General features: G+C 39.7%; 1 protein-coding gene across 4 annotated transcripts in view; it reads right to left on the bottom strand.

Annotated features, from left to right (window-relative positions):
* Positions 1–14649, bottom strand: part of CPEB4 (cytoplasmic polyadenylation element binding protein 4) — a 78761-nt gene that overhangs the window by 28454 nt on the left and 35658 nt on the right. For 2 of the 4 annotated variants that reach the window (XM_033180325.1, XM_033180326.1), the window contains exon 3: positions 128–178. The exons of the other annotated variants lie outside the window; for them this stretch is intronic. In XM_033180325.1, coding sequence (XP_033036216.1) covers positions 128–178 — 51 coding nt within the window. The remainder of the gene's footprint in view (positions 1–127; positions 179–14649) is intronic. 4 annotated transcript variants of the gene reach the window in all.

Genomic DNA, 14649 nt, shown 5'->3' with positions numbered 1-14649 from the left:
AGCTGATAGTTTAATAGCAACTTACAGTTATCATTACGGAACAAACTAATGTGATTTCTCCACTGCTGAAGCACAACTACTGTATCAGCTTTGTGCACTTCACTAGGGTAAATCAATTATCACTTACCATTAATAAGCAGAGAGCTATCGGATCCTGGATATGAATAGTTTAGACGACCTGAAGGTAAAAGAAGGCCGTTACTAAATTTACTGTTTTCATAGATGGTTTAAACTTATTCAATAACAGAGCTAATTGACTTGCTTTCAAATAGGCAAGGTATTTGAATCAGAGGATATATCGATCAGCATGTTCATCAATATTCAAAAAGGAAAAGTTTGAAAGTAGGAAAAGAAAATATTTCTCATATTTAACTAGGTCCTTCTAATTTGCAAATCCCATCCAAGGTAATTTTCTTTATACCATTATGTAATAGCAACTCATTATGACAATCTTCACATTTCTGCCACAATAAATGTGAAAATTTTTCGTTTGTGTAGTGTTTTGTTACTTTTGAAAGTATGTAATTGGCAGTAATATTTTCCTATGTGACTCACAAGAAAAGTGCCACGCTTATGCCTACATGTAGAGACAGGCTAATGGGTTTAATTTCAGGTTTGGCGAAATATTCCCAGAGGGAAGAAGAACATTTCACTGAACTTACATATGATGAAAAACATCAAAAGCCCAGGGCACAGTAGGCACTCACTAAATGCTGGGTTACCTTCCTCTGATTTTTGAAGTGTGTCAAAATCTACTTTTGAAACTAAAATGGGCACCCAAGATATCCCTCAAAAAAGAATTTGTGAAGGTACTAAAATTTTTGTTGGATGAACTGTCTTCCAAATTGGTAGCCACAAATAACACATGAGGGGGAATGGCACTGGGATTTCTCTATCTTGAAAGAATTACATTTCTGTTTTGGAAGAGTTTCAACATGTAAGTTGAGTTATCTACACTACAAAGCCTTACTGAGTACACATATGGACCTAGTTCTAAACTATAAGTTATAAAATAAGAATCATCATGTAACACTTTTAAGTGTCCAAACCCCACGTGCCATCTGCACCCACCTTGAGAAGAATGACTGAAGAACCCTCACCAGGTCTTCCTCATCTAAGGAATGGATAGGGGAACCTGGTTGGTAGTTCTCTACAATAGTCCCGCCCTCTATAAATCAGGATTTAGAATAGGAATTTTAAAGTGACTCAGAACTACAAACATTCCTTTAGGAAACAGCAGTCTGAATTTTGACCCCACAGAACCATGACTCTCAAAGGCTAAGGAAAAACGGATAAACATAGGTTCTCCGATGGCTTGCGGCTGGGGCAGACCTTCCAGGATGCCTACAAGGACTCCACCTAGTTCCACTGAACACTCAGAACCAGAGCTAACATGGGGTCCCATCAATCCAACAGCTACATATTAACAACTCTTTAGAAAGGAACTTAAGGTCTTCAATGTTTTAAAATGATGCTTTTTTGAAATAGTCTCCACAGTAATGAATTCATGTAGTGAAAAGAGGAAACCATTCTCTATTGCCAACAGCTTTAATTAATCCATATCCAGAATTTGAAGTCTGGATAAACTCTGAACTTTATAATTTTCCTACAATCTTAAAACCAAATGAAAGGATTTAAAAGAAATTAAGTTGGTAATTGTTCCATTTAAATTTCAGCTTGTTCCTATATAGGGAGTGGAGGTAGGAATGGAGACGGAAGAAAAAAGGGTAAAAATTAATTTTGATATTTCAATTTATTCCTAAAAATTGGTTTCATTCTTTAATGCTAATGTACATAGCCAAGCACCCAAATCTACTGAATTCTATCTAGACTGCTTTTTAACTAAAGCCTGGATCTATGGCCTGTCACAAGTATATATTTTTAAAAGGATAAACTTGAGATGCTAGGAGCAAGAACATGACCCTGTTAAAAACTTGGAGGATGGAGGGCCAGGTGAAGTGGCTCATGCCTGTAATCCCAGTACTCTGAGAGGCCAAGGTGAGCAGATCACCTGAGGTCAGGAGTTCGAGACCAGCCTGGTCAATGTGGTGAAACCCCATCTCTACTAAAAATACAAAAATTAGCCAGGCATGGTGGTGCACGTTTGTAATCATTCCCAGCTACTGGGGAGGCTGAGGCAGGAGAATTGCTTGAACCCGGGAGGTGGGGGTTGCAGTGAGCCGAGATCTTGCTATTGCTCTCCAGCCTGGGTGACAAAGACAAAACTCCGTCTCAAAACAAACAAACAAAAAACTTACGAGGTGGGAACAGAGTACTGTTTCTGAATTACAACTAAAAGTAGCAGCTGATTTTCTGTAATGGAACATATATACAGATTTTATACTTCTAAAACTCTCTAGTAAATGAGTAAGAGCTATCACACACTTTCATTTATCATAAATCATTTTCAGAAGAAAGACTAAATCAATATAGAGACAAAAATATTTGATAACATTAGTTGAAATATTAAGAGGAAATGTCCTATTATCTCCAAGAAGATAATTCTAATTATTTAATGCTAACATTGCAATAGAAACCACGGCTGTTCTATATGAACGATAATGCCTCTTATTTGATGCCAAGAAAGGATTATTATTATTATTATTTTAATTTTTGAGACAGGGTCTTACTCTGTCGCCCAGGCTGGAGTGCAGAGTGGTGCTATCTCAGTTCCAGCCTTGACCTCCAGGCTCAAGTGATCCTACCATCTCGAGTCTCCCAAGTAACTGGGACGACAGATGCATGCCACCATGCCTGGCTAATTTTTTATTTTTTGTAATGATGGGGGTCTCCCTATGTTACCCAGGCTGGTCTTGAACTTTTGGGCTCAAGCAATCCTCCCACCTCAGCCTCTTAAAGTGCTGGGTTTACAGGAATGAACCTGTAAATGAGGATAGGGAGGATAATGAACAATGAGAATCCAAAAGACAATTACTAAACAGGCTGGTTTCACAATGAAGTTTCACAAATGAAGTTCCACTTTATCACAAACTCATGTTTTGGGTACCTTTTAAAGAGAAAATTTCAACTTGACAGTAACAAAATGGTCCTTTAACTCAATTATGAGATTAACTCATCACATATCTCCTGGAGAGACCTCCTGCAACCAAAGTAGTGACCTTTAACACTTTCACTGTCCCTCGGCCTTATAAGTTACAGTCATTCTACCCTCCAGCTAAGACACAATGCAACAATGAAGAATTACTGGCAAAGTTCATAGCTGAACTCGGAAAGTGATACTTGTTTTTAATTTTTTTGATCCGGCCTTGTGATATGATTTCTGTTGTCAGGTTAGAATCAATTGTGGTCTCTAGTAGCAAACAGACCTGTGACATTCTGTTAAACAATCAGCTATTCTTTCCACTTAAATTTTAACATATAGGCAGTGACATTAAGAAATTGTTTCTTTTTTTAACTTTCATAATGCTTCCCTAACCTGCGTACCCTACTCTTCTGTAAATTCTCTCCACAACTAAAATATCTACAGAGCTGTCCATAATCTATTATGGATAACACATATCATTTCCTTTCTGGATATCTTCCAAAAGCTCCTATTAAAAGTGCCACGGGAATTTGGTTATCTACAACCTTTTTGCACTCTCCTTGTACTCTTTCCTTTATTTCTGTTCTAATATCCTTTCTGCTGCATTGGTGTAAATTTCTATAGATTTTCTATTCCACGGCTAGCTAGTTGATAATCCCCTCCCATGCCTGAGACAGTGGCCCTCACTCCATGTTCCCAATGAAGGGTGTGTGTGTAGTTTATATATAAATATATATTTTTATGTTGATATATAAATGTGTGCTTATATATAAGCATATTTGCATACTTATAAATAAATATATAAATGTTATTTTTTAGAGCATTTTAGGTTCACAGAAGAATGGAGAGGAAGACACAGAGATTTCTGATATCCCCCTGCCCCCACATATGCATAGCTTTACCCCATTATCAACATCCCCACCAGAGTGGTATAGGTTGATGGCAAAAACTGCAATTACTTTTGCACCAACCTATACATTTGTTACACCCAAAGTTCATAGTTTACATGAGGGTTCACTCTTGGTGTTCATTCTGTGGGTTTGGACAAATGTATAATGACATGTGTCCACCCACTATGGTATCACACAATGTAGTTTCATCCCTCTTTGCCAGCCCCCAACCCCTGGCCTTTTTATTGTCTCACAGACTTGCCTTTTCCAGACTATCATGCAGTTGGAATCATAAAGTATGCAGCCTTCCAGATTGCCATCTTTCACTTAGTCATATGCATTGAAGGTTCTTCCACATCTTTTCATGGTTTCATAGCTCATTTCTTTTTAGTGCTTGATAACAGTCCATTGTTTGGATGGATCACAGTTTACTAATCTATATGCACCTACTGAAGGGTATCTTGGTTTTTCCAAGTTTTCACAACTATGAATAAAGCTTCCATAAACATCTATGGGCATGCGGGCTTTTGCGTAAGCATAAATTTTCTCAAGGATTTTTTCAAATGTATTTTTTTTTTTCAGATTCACCTTTTTCCAAAACACCTTTCCCAAGGAGGAAACATCCTTTTTTTTTTTTTTTTTTTTTTTGAGACAGAGTCTCACTCTGTTGCCTAGGCTGCAGTGCAGTAGCGCAATCTTGGCTTACTGCAACCTCTGCCTCCTGGGTTCAAGCGATTCTTCTGCCTCAGCCTCCTGAGTAGCTGGGACTACAGGCACGCACCACCACACCCAGCTAATTTTTGTATTTTCAGTAGAGATAGGGTTTCACCATATTGGCCAGGCTGGTCTTGAACTCCTGACCTTGTGATCCTCCCGCCTCGGCCTCCCAAAGTGCTAGGATTACAGGTATGAGCCACCATGCCTGGCCGGAAACATATTCTTAACGAACTCACCAAATTTTATTTGTAGCTACAAAGCAACAACTAACTTTCTTACCTAATCATTTCAGCTTCTGGCTAACCTTCTTACCTCTTTTACATTAAAGCCCCCTTTGGAATTAGAGCTTTTAATACCTAGGCATCTTGAGTTTCCTGTTTCGGTACCAGGTGAGCATTTGATGAGTTAATTCCACTGAACTCAAAACATCAGTATTTCATAAATAAAATATAATAAAATAAAAATTGAGATGTCTGAACATTAATATAACCCAGTACCTGCCTGCTGTTTTGTTTGGTTGGATTTTTGAGAACTCATCTTTATTTCATTTTTTCAGACGGAGTCTCGCTCTGTCTCCCAGGCTACAATGCAATGGCGCGATCTTGGCTCACTGCAACCTCCGCCTCCCAGGTTCAAGTGATTCTCCCACCTCAGCCTCCTGAGTAGCTGGGATTACTGGCACCCGCCATCATGCCCGGGTAATTTTTTTTGTATTTTTGTAGAGACAGGATTTCACCATGTTGGCCAGGCTGATCTTGAACTTCTGACCTCAGGTGATGCCCCTGCCTCGGCCTCCCAAAGCGCTGGGATTACAGGCATGAGCCATGGTGCCTGGCCAAGAACTCATCTATCTTTAATCATTATCCAGGTTTGGGCACATTCAGAATTAATTTCTCAAGGGAGAAGGAAAGCATTCGGATTTCAGTATGTGAACCTATTTGATGGGCAAAATTCAATCTTTGAAGGCTCTTGGTATTGACTGTGTTATAAATATAAAAAATACCACCTGGTCAGCAGCCCTAATCTTAAGGAACACTATGACAGGGAAAGTAGTAGTCTCTGGAGGCCAGCTGCAGAATTTGGAACCAGAAGCCTGGCATACATCATGCCGAAGGCATAGGCTATATTTGGTGACATGACTCAACCTAGCCAAATATAGGCAACAGATACAGAGTGACTCTGGGGATCTACACTACCAAATCCTACAACCTAGAAAGATCCATACGTCAACTAGGCAATTCTATGCTAAGCATTTGCCAGTTGGAAGAACCAATATTTACCAACAGACTGACTGAGAACAGGTGGGGGGAGGAGGTGCTAAAAAGAACAGTATGTAGTATCACACCCTTTTAAGACACTAACTAAAGTAACCAAGTCAAAAAATAAAAAGAGAAAAGACTAAAGGAAATCCTCCTTTACATTAGCAGTATATATAAGTATTACTTTAATTAATTAGGTAAAATAAGTTATTTTCTAAAGAATAATCCAGATATTACTACTACCGATAATTCAACAGGAAATGATAGAATAAATGCTGCCATTTCAAACACATAAACACCGAAAAGTATCAAATGTATCTGCAGCACAATTAGATCTCATGCTATCTATAACCTTTTCTTTTCCACAGTCATGACAACAATGTTGACAATATGGTACAGGCCAAGGAATGATAATAGGAAATAACTCTGCAAGGTTCTCCAAAACATACAGACAGTCCTATAAAGTGACAAGTAGCATAAAAATTTTAAGGATCAACTTTTGATTGATTCACTCTATAAAAATGTGGATACTTCAAAGAAAAGCAGGGTGTTTGCAGAGGAGTCTTCAGTGAGCACCATTAAAAATTTCTAATACACACACAGATATACACACACATACATGTGTTGTTGTTGATTACCTAACTAGAAGTGATGCTCCCACCTCTGCTCCTGCTACTTTTGTTTAGCTCACATCTAAGTGAATCAAAACTATACTGTCATAAGTAATATTTTAAAGGAGGTAGTCCTCCTAGCCCTGCACATCTTCTGTTTTTACAAACCCCACTTGAGGCTTGAAGCAAGATGGCGCTATGGGGACCTGGACACTGGACAGCAAAGCTCAAGAAATGTGTAATAAATCCACTGGTTATGAATGCCAACTTTATACTTACACAAATGCAAAAGACATATCAATATGAACAAAACAGCATTCAATATGTTCCATAATTTAATGGTATAAATTTAATTTTTAATAATTTAGTCTATTGACACAAAAATAACTTCCCAAATCAAAATCAGTAAGCTTATTCTACCCCCTTATCTATTTGTGCTACAACCAACTTCAACAAAGACATTCCCATGCAAAATCACAAAGAAAGAACTGGCTGAAACTGTTATCAACTGAAGTCTTGTCCCCTCCCAAAGAGCCACTTAAAATTCACTAAACACACACAGAGTTTAGGCTAAACAAAACCCTTCTCTGCTACAGATTTGGCTTTCAGCTCAAAAGCCAGTGCTTACAAAAATCTTTGAATTAATGGCTTTCCTAACTCTCCACACTGCCATTTCGCTTCTCACATTAGGCACTCCAGCCATTCAGAACTGCTGGCCTGTAACTTCAACTTCCGGGTTACTCCCTCTACCTAGAATGCCCTCCTCTCTCTCTCTGCCCCTCAATGTCTTACCACTCAAAGCCTCCACAGTTTTGTCCAGGCAGTTCCCCTATTAGGCCTCACATCTTATGAGAAGCCTTACCTGCCCTACATCATCCTTGCTGTGATTCAGATAACACTCTGTACTCCATTCAGTATTCTTTACACTTATTACACTGTATTTACATTACTTGTTTTAATCTCTTGCTGTCGGGCAATGAGATCTTTATGGATTTTGGGTCCGATATCCCAGAGCCTGGAGCAGAGAAAGGTGCTCAATAAACAGCTATAGAAAATGAATGAAGCAAAGTCAGCAGTTGATGGTCTCTCTGCCATGGAAGATGCAGTGTAATGGATAGAGTCAAGCTGTATCATCTTGTGACCGAGCTCAAATTATTTAGCTTTGTTGAACCTCAGGAAAACAGAGATAATTGCATCGACTTCACAAAGCTGTTGTGAGACAGTCTTGACATAATGTTTGCAGAATGCCAAGAAAAGTCTCTCAATATGCGGTAGGTACTTAACCAAATTAATTCCTTTCCCTTCCCCAGTAATAAGCCGAAGATAACCAACAGTTTTCCACTTGTAAGAGAAAGGACAGGGAGGATTTCTTTTGGCCAAAAAGTTCCAAACTGGAACCTTGGAGAAGGGAGTGGCAAATCTATGGGATATTTCAGCTTCAGAAAAATGAGAAGTTGCTAGTATCCTTGGTTAAAAACAGGGATATAAGTCTTCTCAGGAAGAGAGAAAAGAACAAAAACTAACCTCTTACTTTTATCAAAGCCAAACTGGCAAAGATACAAAAGAATGTTAATAAAAACTTCAAAAATTCAACCTAAATTTTTTCTTTTCAATAAAACCAGGAAGGATCTTCATTTTGAACCAAAACCCCAAATTTAATGTTTCAGTTGTGATATGATTATTGTAATAGTGGCAAAATAAATTAACACTTACGTGTAAGATGGGTGAGGTCAATGGAGTATGTTTCTACAGATGGGAGGAAGGTTTCATGTGAAGGAAGGACTGCTTTGACTACAACCCGGGGCAGGTATGAAGCTGCAAGATCTAAAAGCATCTAAGAATTTCAGGCAGAAGGGAATGTCTAGAGAGAAACTAGTAAGAAGCTGATCCAATTAAGGAATTCAAAAGATTTCCTACTGCCAGTAAAGCTAACAACAAACCAGCAAGCAGGAAGGCTATTTTTATCCTTGCCAGAAGCCTTCTGACTCTAGATGCTACATTTAGAGGACAGAGCAACAAGATAACTTGCCTTAAGAGGATGTTATGATACCAGTGATTAATGGCAATTTTTTAAGCTCTAAAAAACTCAGCAAAACTAGGTGTAGTTTTTGTCCAAACTAAGCCAGCCAAAGTCAGTTGGAAAAAAAGGGTGAAAAAAATATAATGGAAAGAAAAGTGGAAAAACAGACAGAGTAGTAGAAAAAATTAAAGCAATCCACAAAAAAAGCCAAGGCAGTAAATTAAAATTCTACCTTGCAAAAAGTTTGATTAAAAGAAGCACATGTTACCAGATACATATATTAAAAGAACCAATGAATAAACATAAAGAACTGGCCCCAAGGTGAAAATAATTTTAACAAATGGCTCTCTGTACTGACATGAACATAAAAAAACACCAAGATAAACTTACGAAGTCTCTAGGGACCACAAGCTAAGTCAGTGTAAATGACTGAGAACTTTAGAGATAAGAGAGAGAAGCCGATGGGCGGAGCAAGATGGCCGAATAGGAACAGCTCCAGTCTCCAACTCCCAGCGCGAGCGACACAGAAGACCGGTGATTTCTGTATTTTCAACTGAGGTACTGGGGTCATCTCACTAGGGAGTGCCGGACAATCGGTGCTGGTCAGCTGCTGTAGCCCGAACAGCGAGAGCTGAAGCAGGGCGAGGCATCGCCTCACCTGGGAAGCGCAAGGGGGAAGGGAATCCCTTTTCCTAGCCAAGGGAACTGAGACACACAATACCTGGAAAATCCGGTAACTCCCACCCCAATACTGTGCTTTAAGCAAACGGGCACACCAGGAGAATATATCCCACACCTGGCCGGGAGGGTCCCACGCCCACGGAGCCTCCCTCATTGCTAATACAGCAATCTGCAGCAATCTAACCGCAAGGCAGCAGCGAGGCTGGGGGAGGGGTGCCCGCCATTGCTGAGGCTTAAGTAGGTAAACAAAGCCACTGGGAAGCTCGAACTGGGTGGAGCTCACAGCAGCTCAAGGAAACCTGCCTGTCTCTGTAGACTCCACCTCTGGGGACAGGGCACAGATAAATAACAACAACAAAAAAGCAACAGAACCTCTGCAGACGCAAACGACTCTGTCTGACAGCTTTGCAGAGAGCAGTGGATCTCCCAACACGGAGGTTGAGATCTGAGAAGGGACAGACTGCCTGCTCAAGTGGGTCCCTGACCCCTGAGTAGCCTAACTGGGAGACATCCCCCACTAGGGGCAGTCTGACACCCCACACCTCACAGGGTGGAGTACACCCCTGAGAGGAAGCTTCCAAAGGAAGAATCAGACAGGTATACTCGCTGTTCAGCAATATTCTATCTTCTGCAACCTCTGCTGCTGATACCCAGGTAAACAGGGTCTGGAGTGGACCTCAAGCAATCTCCAACAGACCTACAGCTGAGGGTCCTGACTGTCAGAAGGAAAACTATCAAACAGGAAGGACACCTATACCAAAACCCAATCAGTACGTCACCATCATCAAAGACCAGAGACAGATAAAACCACAAAGATGGGGAAAAAGCAGGGCAGAAAAGCTGGAAATTCAAAAAATAAGAACGCATCTCCCCCTGCAAAGGAGCGCAGCCCATCGCCAGCAACGGATCAAAGCTGGTCAGAGAATGACTTTGACGAGATGAGAGAAGAAGGCTTCAGTCCATCAAACTTCTCAGAGCTAAAGGAAGAATTACGTACCCAGCGCAAAGAAACTAAAAATCTTGAAAACAGAGTGGAAGAATTGACAGCTAGACTAATTAATGCAGAGAAGGTCATAAACGAAATGACAGAGATGAAAACCATGACACGAGAAATACGTGACAAATCCACAAGCTTCAGTAACCGACTCGATCAACTGGAAGAAAGAGTATCAGCGATTGAGGATCAAATGAATGAAATGAAGCGAGAAGAGAAACCAAAAGAAAAAAGAAGAAAAAGAAATGAACAAAGCCTGCAAGAAGTATGGGATTATGTAAAAAGACCAAATCAACGTCTGATTGGGGTGCCTGAAAGTGAGGGGGAAAATGGAACCAAGTTGGAAAACACTCTTCAGGATATCATCCAGGAGAAATTCCCCAACCTAGTAGGGCAGGCCAACATTCAAATTCAGGAAATACAGAGAATGCCACAAAGATACTCCTCCAGAAGAGCAACTCCAAGACACATAATTGCCAGATTCACCAAAGTTGAAATGAAGGAAAAAATCTTAAGGGCAGCCAGAGAGAAAGGTCGGGTTACCCACAAAGGGAAGCCCATCAGACTAACAGCAGATCTCTTGGCAGAAACTCTATAAGCCAGAAGAGAGTGGGGGCCAATATTCAATGTTCTTAAAGAAAAGAATTTTAAACCTAGAATTTCATATCCAGCCAAACTAAGTTTCATAAGTGAAGGAGAAATAAAATCCTTTACAGATAAGCAAATGCTTAGAGATTTTGTCACCACCAGGCCTGCCTTACAAGAGACCCTGAAGGAAGCCCTAAACATGGAAAGGAACAACCGTACCAGCCATTGCAAAAACATGCCAAAATGTAAAGACCATCGAGGCTAGGAAGAAACTGCATCAACTAACGAGCAAAATAACCAGTTAATATCATAATGGCAGGATCAAGTTCACACATAACAATATTAACCTTAAATGTTAATGGACTAAATGCTCCACTTAAAAGACACAGACTGGCAAACTGGATAAAGAGTCAAGACCCATCAGTCTGCTGTATTCAGGAGACCCATCTCATATGCAGAGACATACATAGGCTCAAAATAAAGGGATGGAGGAAGATCTACCAAGCAAATGGAGAACAAAAAAAAGGAGGAGTTGCAATCCTAGTCTCTGATAAAACAGACTTTAAACCATCAAAGATCAAAAGAGACAAAGAAGGCCATTACATAATGGTAAAGGGATCAATTCAACAGGAAGAGCTAACTCTCCTAAATATATATGCACCCAATACGGGAGCACCCAGATTCATAAAGCAAGTCCTTAGAGACTTACAAAGAGACTTAGACTCCCATACAATAATAATGGGAGACTTCAACACTCCACTGTCAACATTAGACAGATCAACGAGACAGAAAGTTAACAAGGATATCCAGGAATTGAACTCATCTCTGCACCAAGCAGACCTAATAGATATCTATAGAACTCTCCACCCCAAATCAACAGAATATACATTCTTCTCAGCACCACATCGCACTTATTCCAAAATTGACCACATAATTGGAAGTAAAGCACTCCTCAGCAAATGTAAAAGAACAGAAATTATAACAAACTGTCTCTCAGACCACAGTGCAATCAAACTAGAACTCAGTACTAAGAAACTCAATCAAAACCGCTCAACTACATGGAAACTGAACAACGTGCTCCTGAATGACTACTGGGTACATAACGAAATGAAGGCAGAAATAAAGATGTTCTTTGAAACCAATGAGAACAAAGATACAACATACCAGAATCTCTGGGACACATTTAAGGCAGTGTGTAGAGGGAAATTTATAGCACTAAATGCCCACAAGAGAAAGCAGGAAAGATCTAAAGTTGACATTCTAACATCACAATTAAAACAACTAGAGAGGCAAGTGCAAACACATTCAAAAGCTAGCAGAAGGCAAGAAATAACTAAGATCAGAGCAGAACTGAAGGAGATAGAGACACAAAAAACCCTCCAAAAAATCAATGAATCCAGGAGTTGGTTTTTTGAAAAGATCAACAAAATTGACAGACCGCTAGCAAGACTAATAAAGAAGAAAAGAGAGAGGAATCAAATAGACGCAATAAAAAATGATAAAGGGGATATCACCATCGACCCCACAGAAATACAAACTACCATCAGAGAATACTATAAACACCTCTACGCAAATCAACTAGAAAATCTAGAAGAAATGGATAATTTCCTGGACACTTACACTCTCCCAAGACTAAACCAGGAAGAAGTTGAATCCCTGAATAGACCAATAGCAGGCTCTGAAATTGAGGCAACAATTAATAGCCTACCACCAAAAAAAGTCCAGGACCAGATGGATTCACAGCTGAATTCTACCAGAGGTACAAGGAGGAGCTGGTACCATTCCTTCTGAAACTATTCCAATCAATAGAAAAAGAGGGAATCCTCCCTAACTCATTTTATGAGGCCAACATCATCTTGATACCAAAGCCTGGCAGAGACACAACAAAAAAAGAGAATTTTAGACCAATATCCCTGATGAACATCGATGCAAAAATCCTCAATAAAATACTGGCAAACCGGATTCAGCAGCACATCAAAAAGCTTATCCACCATGATCAAGTGGGCTTCATCCCTGGGATGCAAGGCTGGTTCAACATTCGCAAATCAATAAACGTAATCCAGCATATAAACAGAACCAAAGACAAGAACCACATGATTATGTCAATAGATGCAGAAAAGGCTTTTGACAAAATTCAACAGCCCTTCATGCTAAAAACGCTCAAGAAATTCGGTATTGATGGAACGTACCTCAAAATAATAAGAGCTATTTATGACAAACCCACAGCTAATATCATACTGAATGGGCAAAAACTGGAAAAATTCCCTTTGAAAACTGGCACAAGACAGGGATGCCCTCTCTCACCACTCCTATTCAACATAGTGTTGCAAGTTCTGGCTAGGGCAATCAGGCAAGAGAAAGAAATCAAGGGTATTCAGTTAGGAAAAGAAGAAGTCAAATTGTCCCTGTTTGCAGATGACATGATTGTATATTTAGAAAACCCCATCGTCTCAGCCCAAAATCTCCTTAAGCTGATAAGCAACTTCAGCAAAGTCTCAGGATACAAAATTAATGTGCAAAAATCACAAGCATTCTTATACACCAGTAACAGACAAACAGAGAGCCAAATCAGGAATGAACTTCCATTCACAATTGCTTCAAAGAAAATAAAATACCTAGGAATCCAACTTACAAGGGATGTAAAGGACCTCTTCAAGGAGAACTACAAACCACTGCTCAGTGAAATCAAAGAGGACACAAACAAATGGAAGAACATACCATGCTCATGGATAGGAAGAATCAATATCGTGAAAATGGCCATACTGCCCAAGGTTATTTATAGATTCAATGCCATCCCCATCAAGCTACCAATGAGTTTCTTCACAGAATTGGAAAAAACTGCTTTAAAGTTCATATGGAACCAAAAAAGAGCCCGCATTGCCAAGACAATCCTAAGTCAAAAGGACAAAGCTGGAGGCGTCACGCTACCTGACTTCAACTATACTACAAGGCTACAGTAACCAAAACAGCATGGTACTGGTATCAAAACAGAGATATAGACCAATGGAACAGAACAGAGTCCTCAGAAATAATACCACACATCTACAGCCATCTGATCTTTGACAAACCTGAGAGAAACAAGAAATGGGGAAAGGATTCCCTATTTAATAAATGGTGCTGGGAAAATTGGCTAGCCATAAGTAGAAAGCTGAAACTGGATCCTTTCCTTACTCCTTATACGAAGATTAATTCAAGATGGATTAGAGACTTAAATGTTAGACCTAATACCATAAAATCCCTAGAAGAAAATCTAGGTAGTACCATTCAGGACATAGGCATGGGTAAGGACTTCATGTCTAAAACACCAAAAGCAACGGCAGCAAAAGTCAAAATTGACAAATGGGATCTAATTAAACTAAAGAGCTTCTGCACAGCAAAAGAAACTACCAGCAGAGTGAACAGGCAACCTACAGAATGGGAGAAAATGTTTGCAATCTACTCATCTGACAAAGGGCTAACATCCAGAATCTACAAAGAACTCAAACAAATATACAAGAAAAAAACAAACAACCCCATCAAAAAGTGGGCAAAGGATATGAACAGACATTTCTCAAAAGAAGACATTCATACAGCCAACAGACACATGAAAAAATGCTCATCATCACTCGCCATCAGAGAAATGCAAATCAAAACCACAATGAGATACCATCTCACACCAGTTAGAATGGCAATCATTAAAAGTCAGGAAACAACAGGTGTTGGAGAGGATGTGGAGAAATAGGAACACTTTTACACTCTTGGTGGGATTGTAAACTAGTTCAACCATTATGGAAAACAGTATGGCGATTCCTCAAGGATCTAGAACTAGATGTACCATATGACCCAGCCATCCCACTACTGGGTATA

Source organism: Trachypithecus francoisi, unplaced genomic scaffold (assembly GCF_009764315.1).
Source record: "Trachypithecus francoisi isolate TF-2019V2 unplaced genomic scaffold, Tfra_2.0 Lachesis_group2, whole genome shotgun sequence".
Classification (NCBI taxonomy): Eukaryota; Metazoa; Chordata; class Mammalia; order Primates; family Cercopithecidae; genus Trachypithecus; species Trachypithecus francoisi.
Note: the sequence above shows the minus strand (reverse complement) of the source record. Positions and strands in the feature narration are given on the sequence as shown.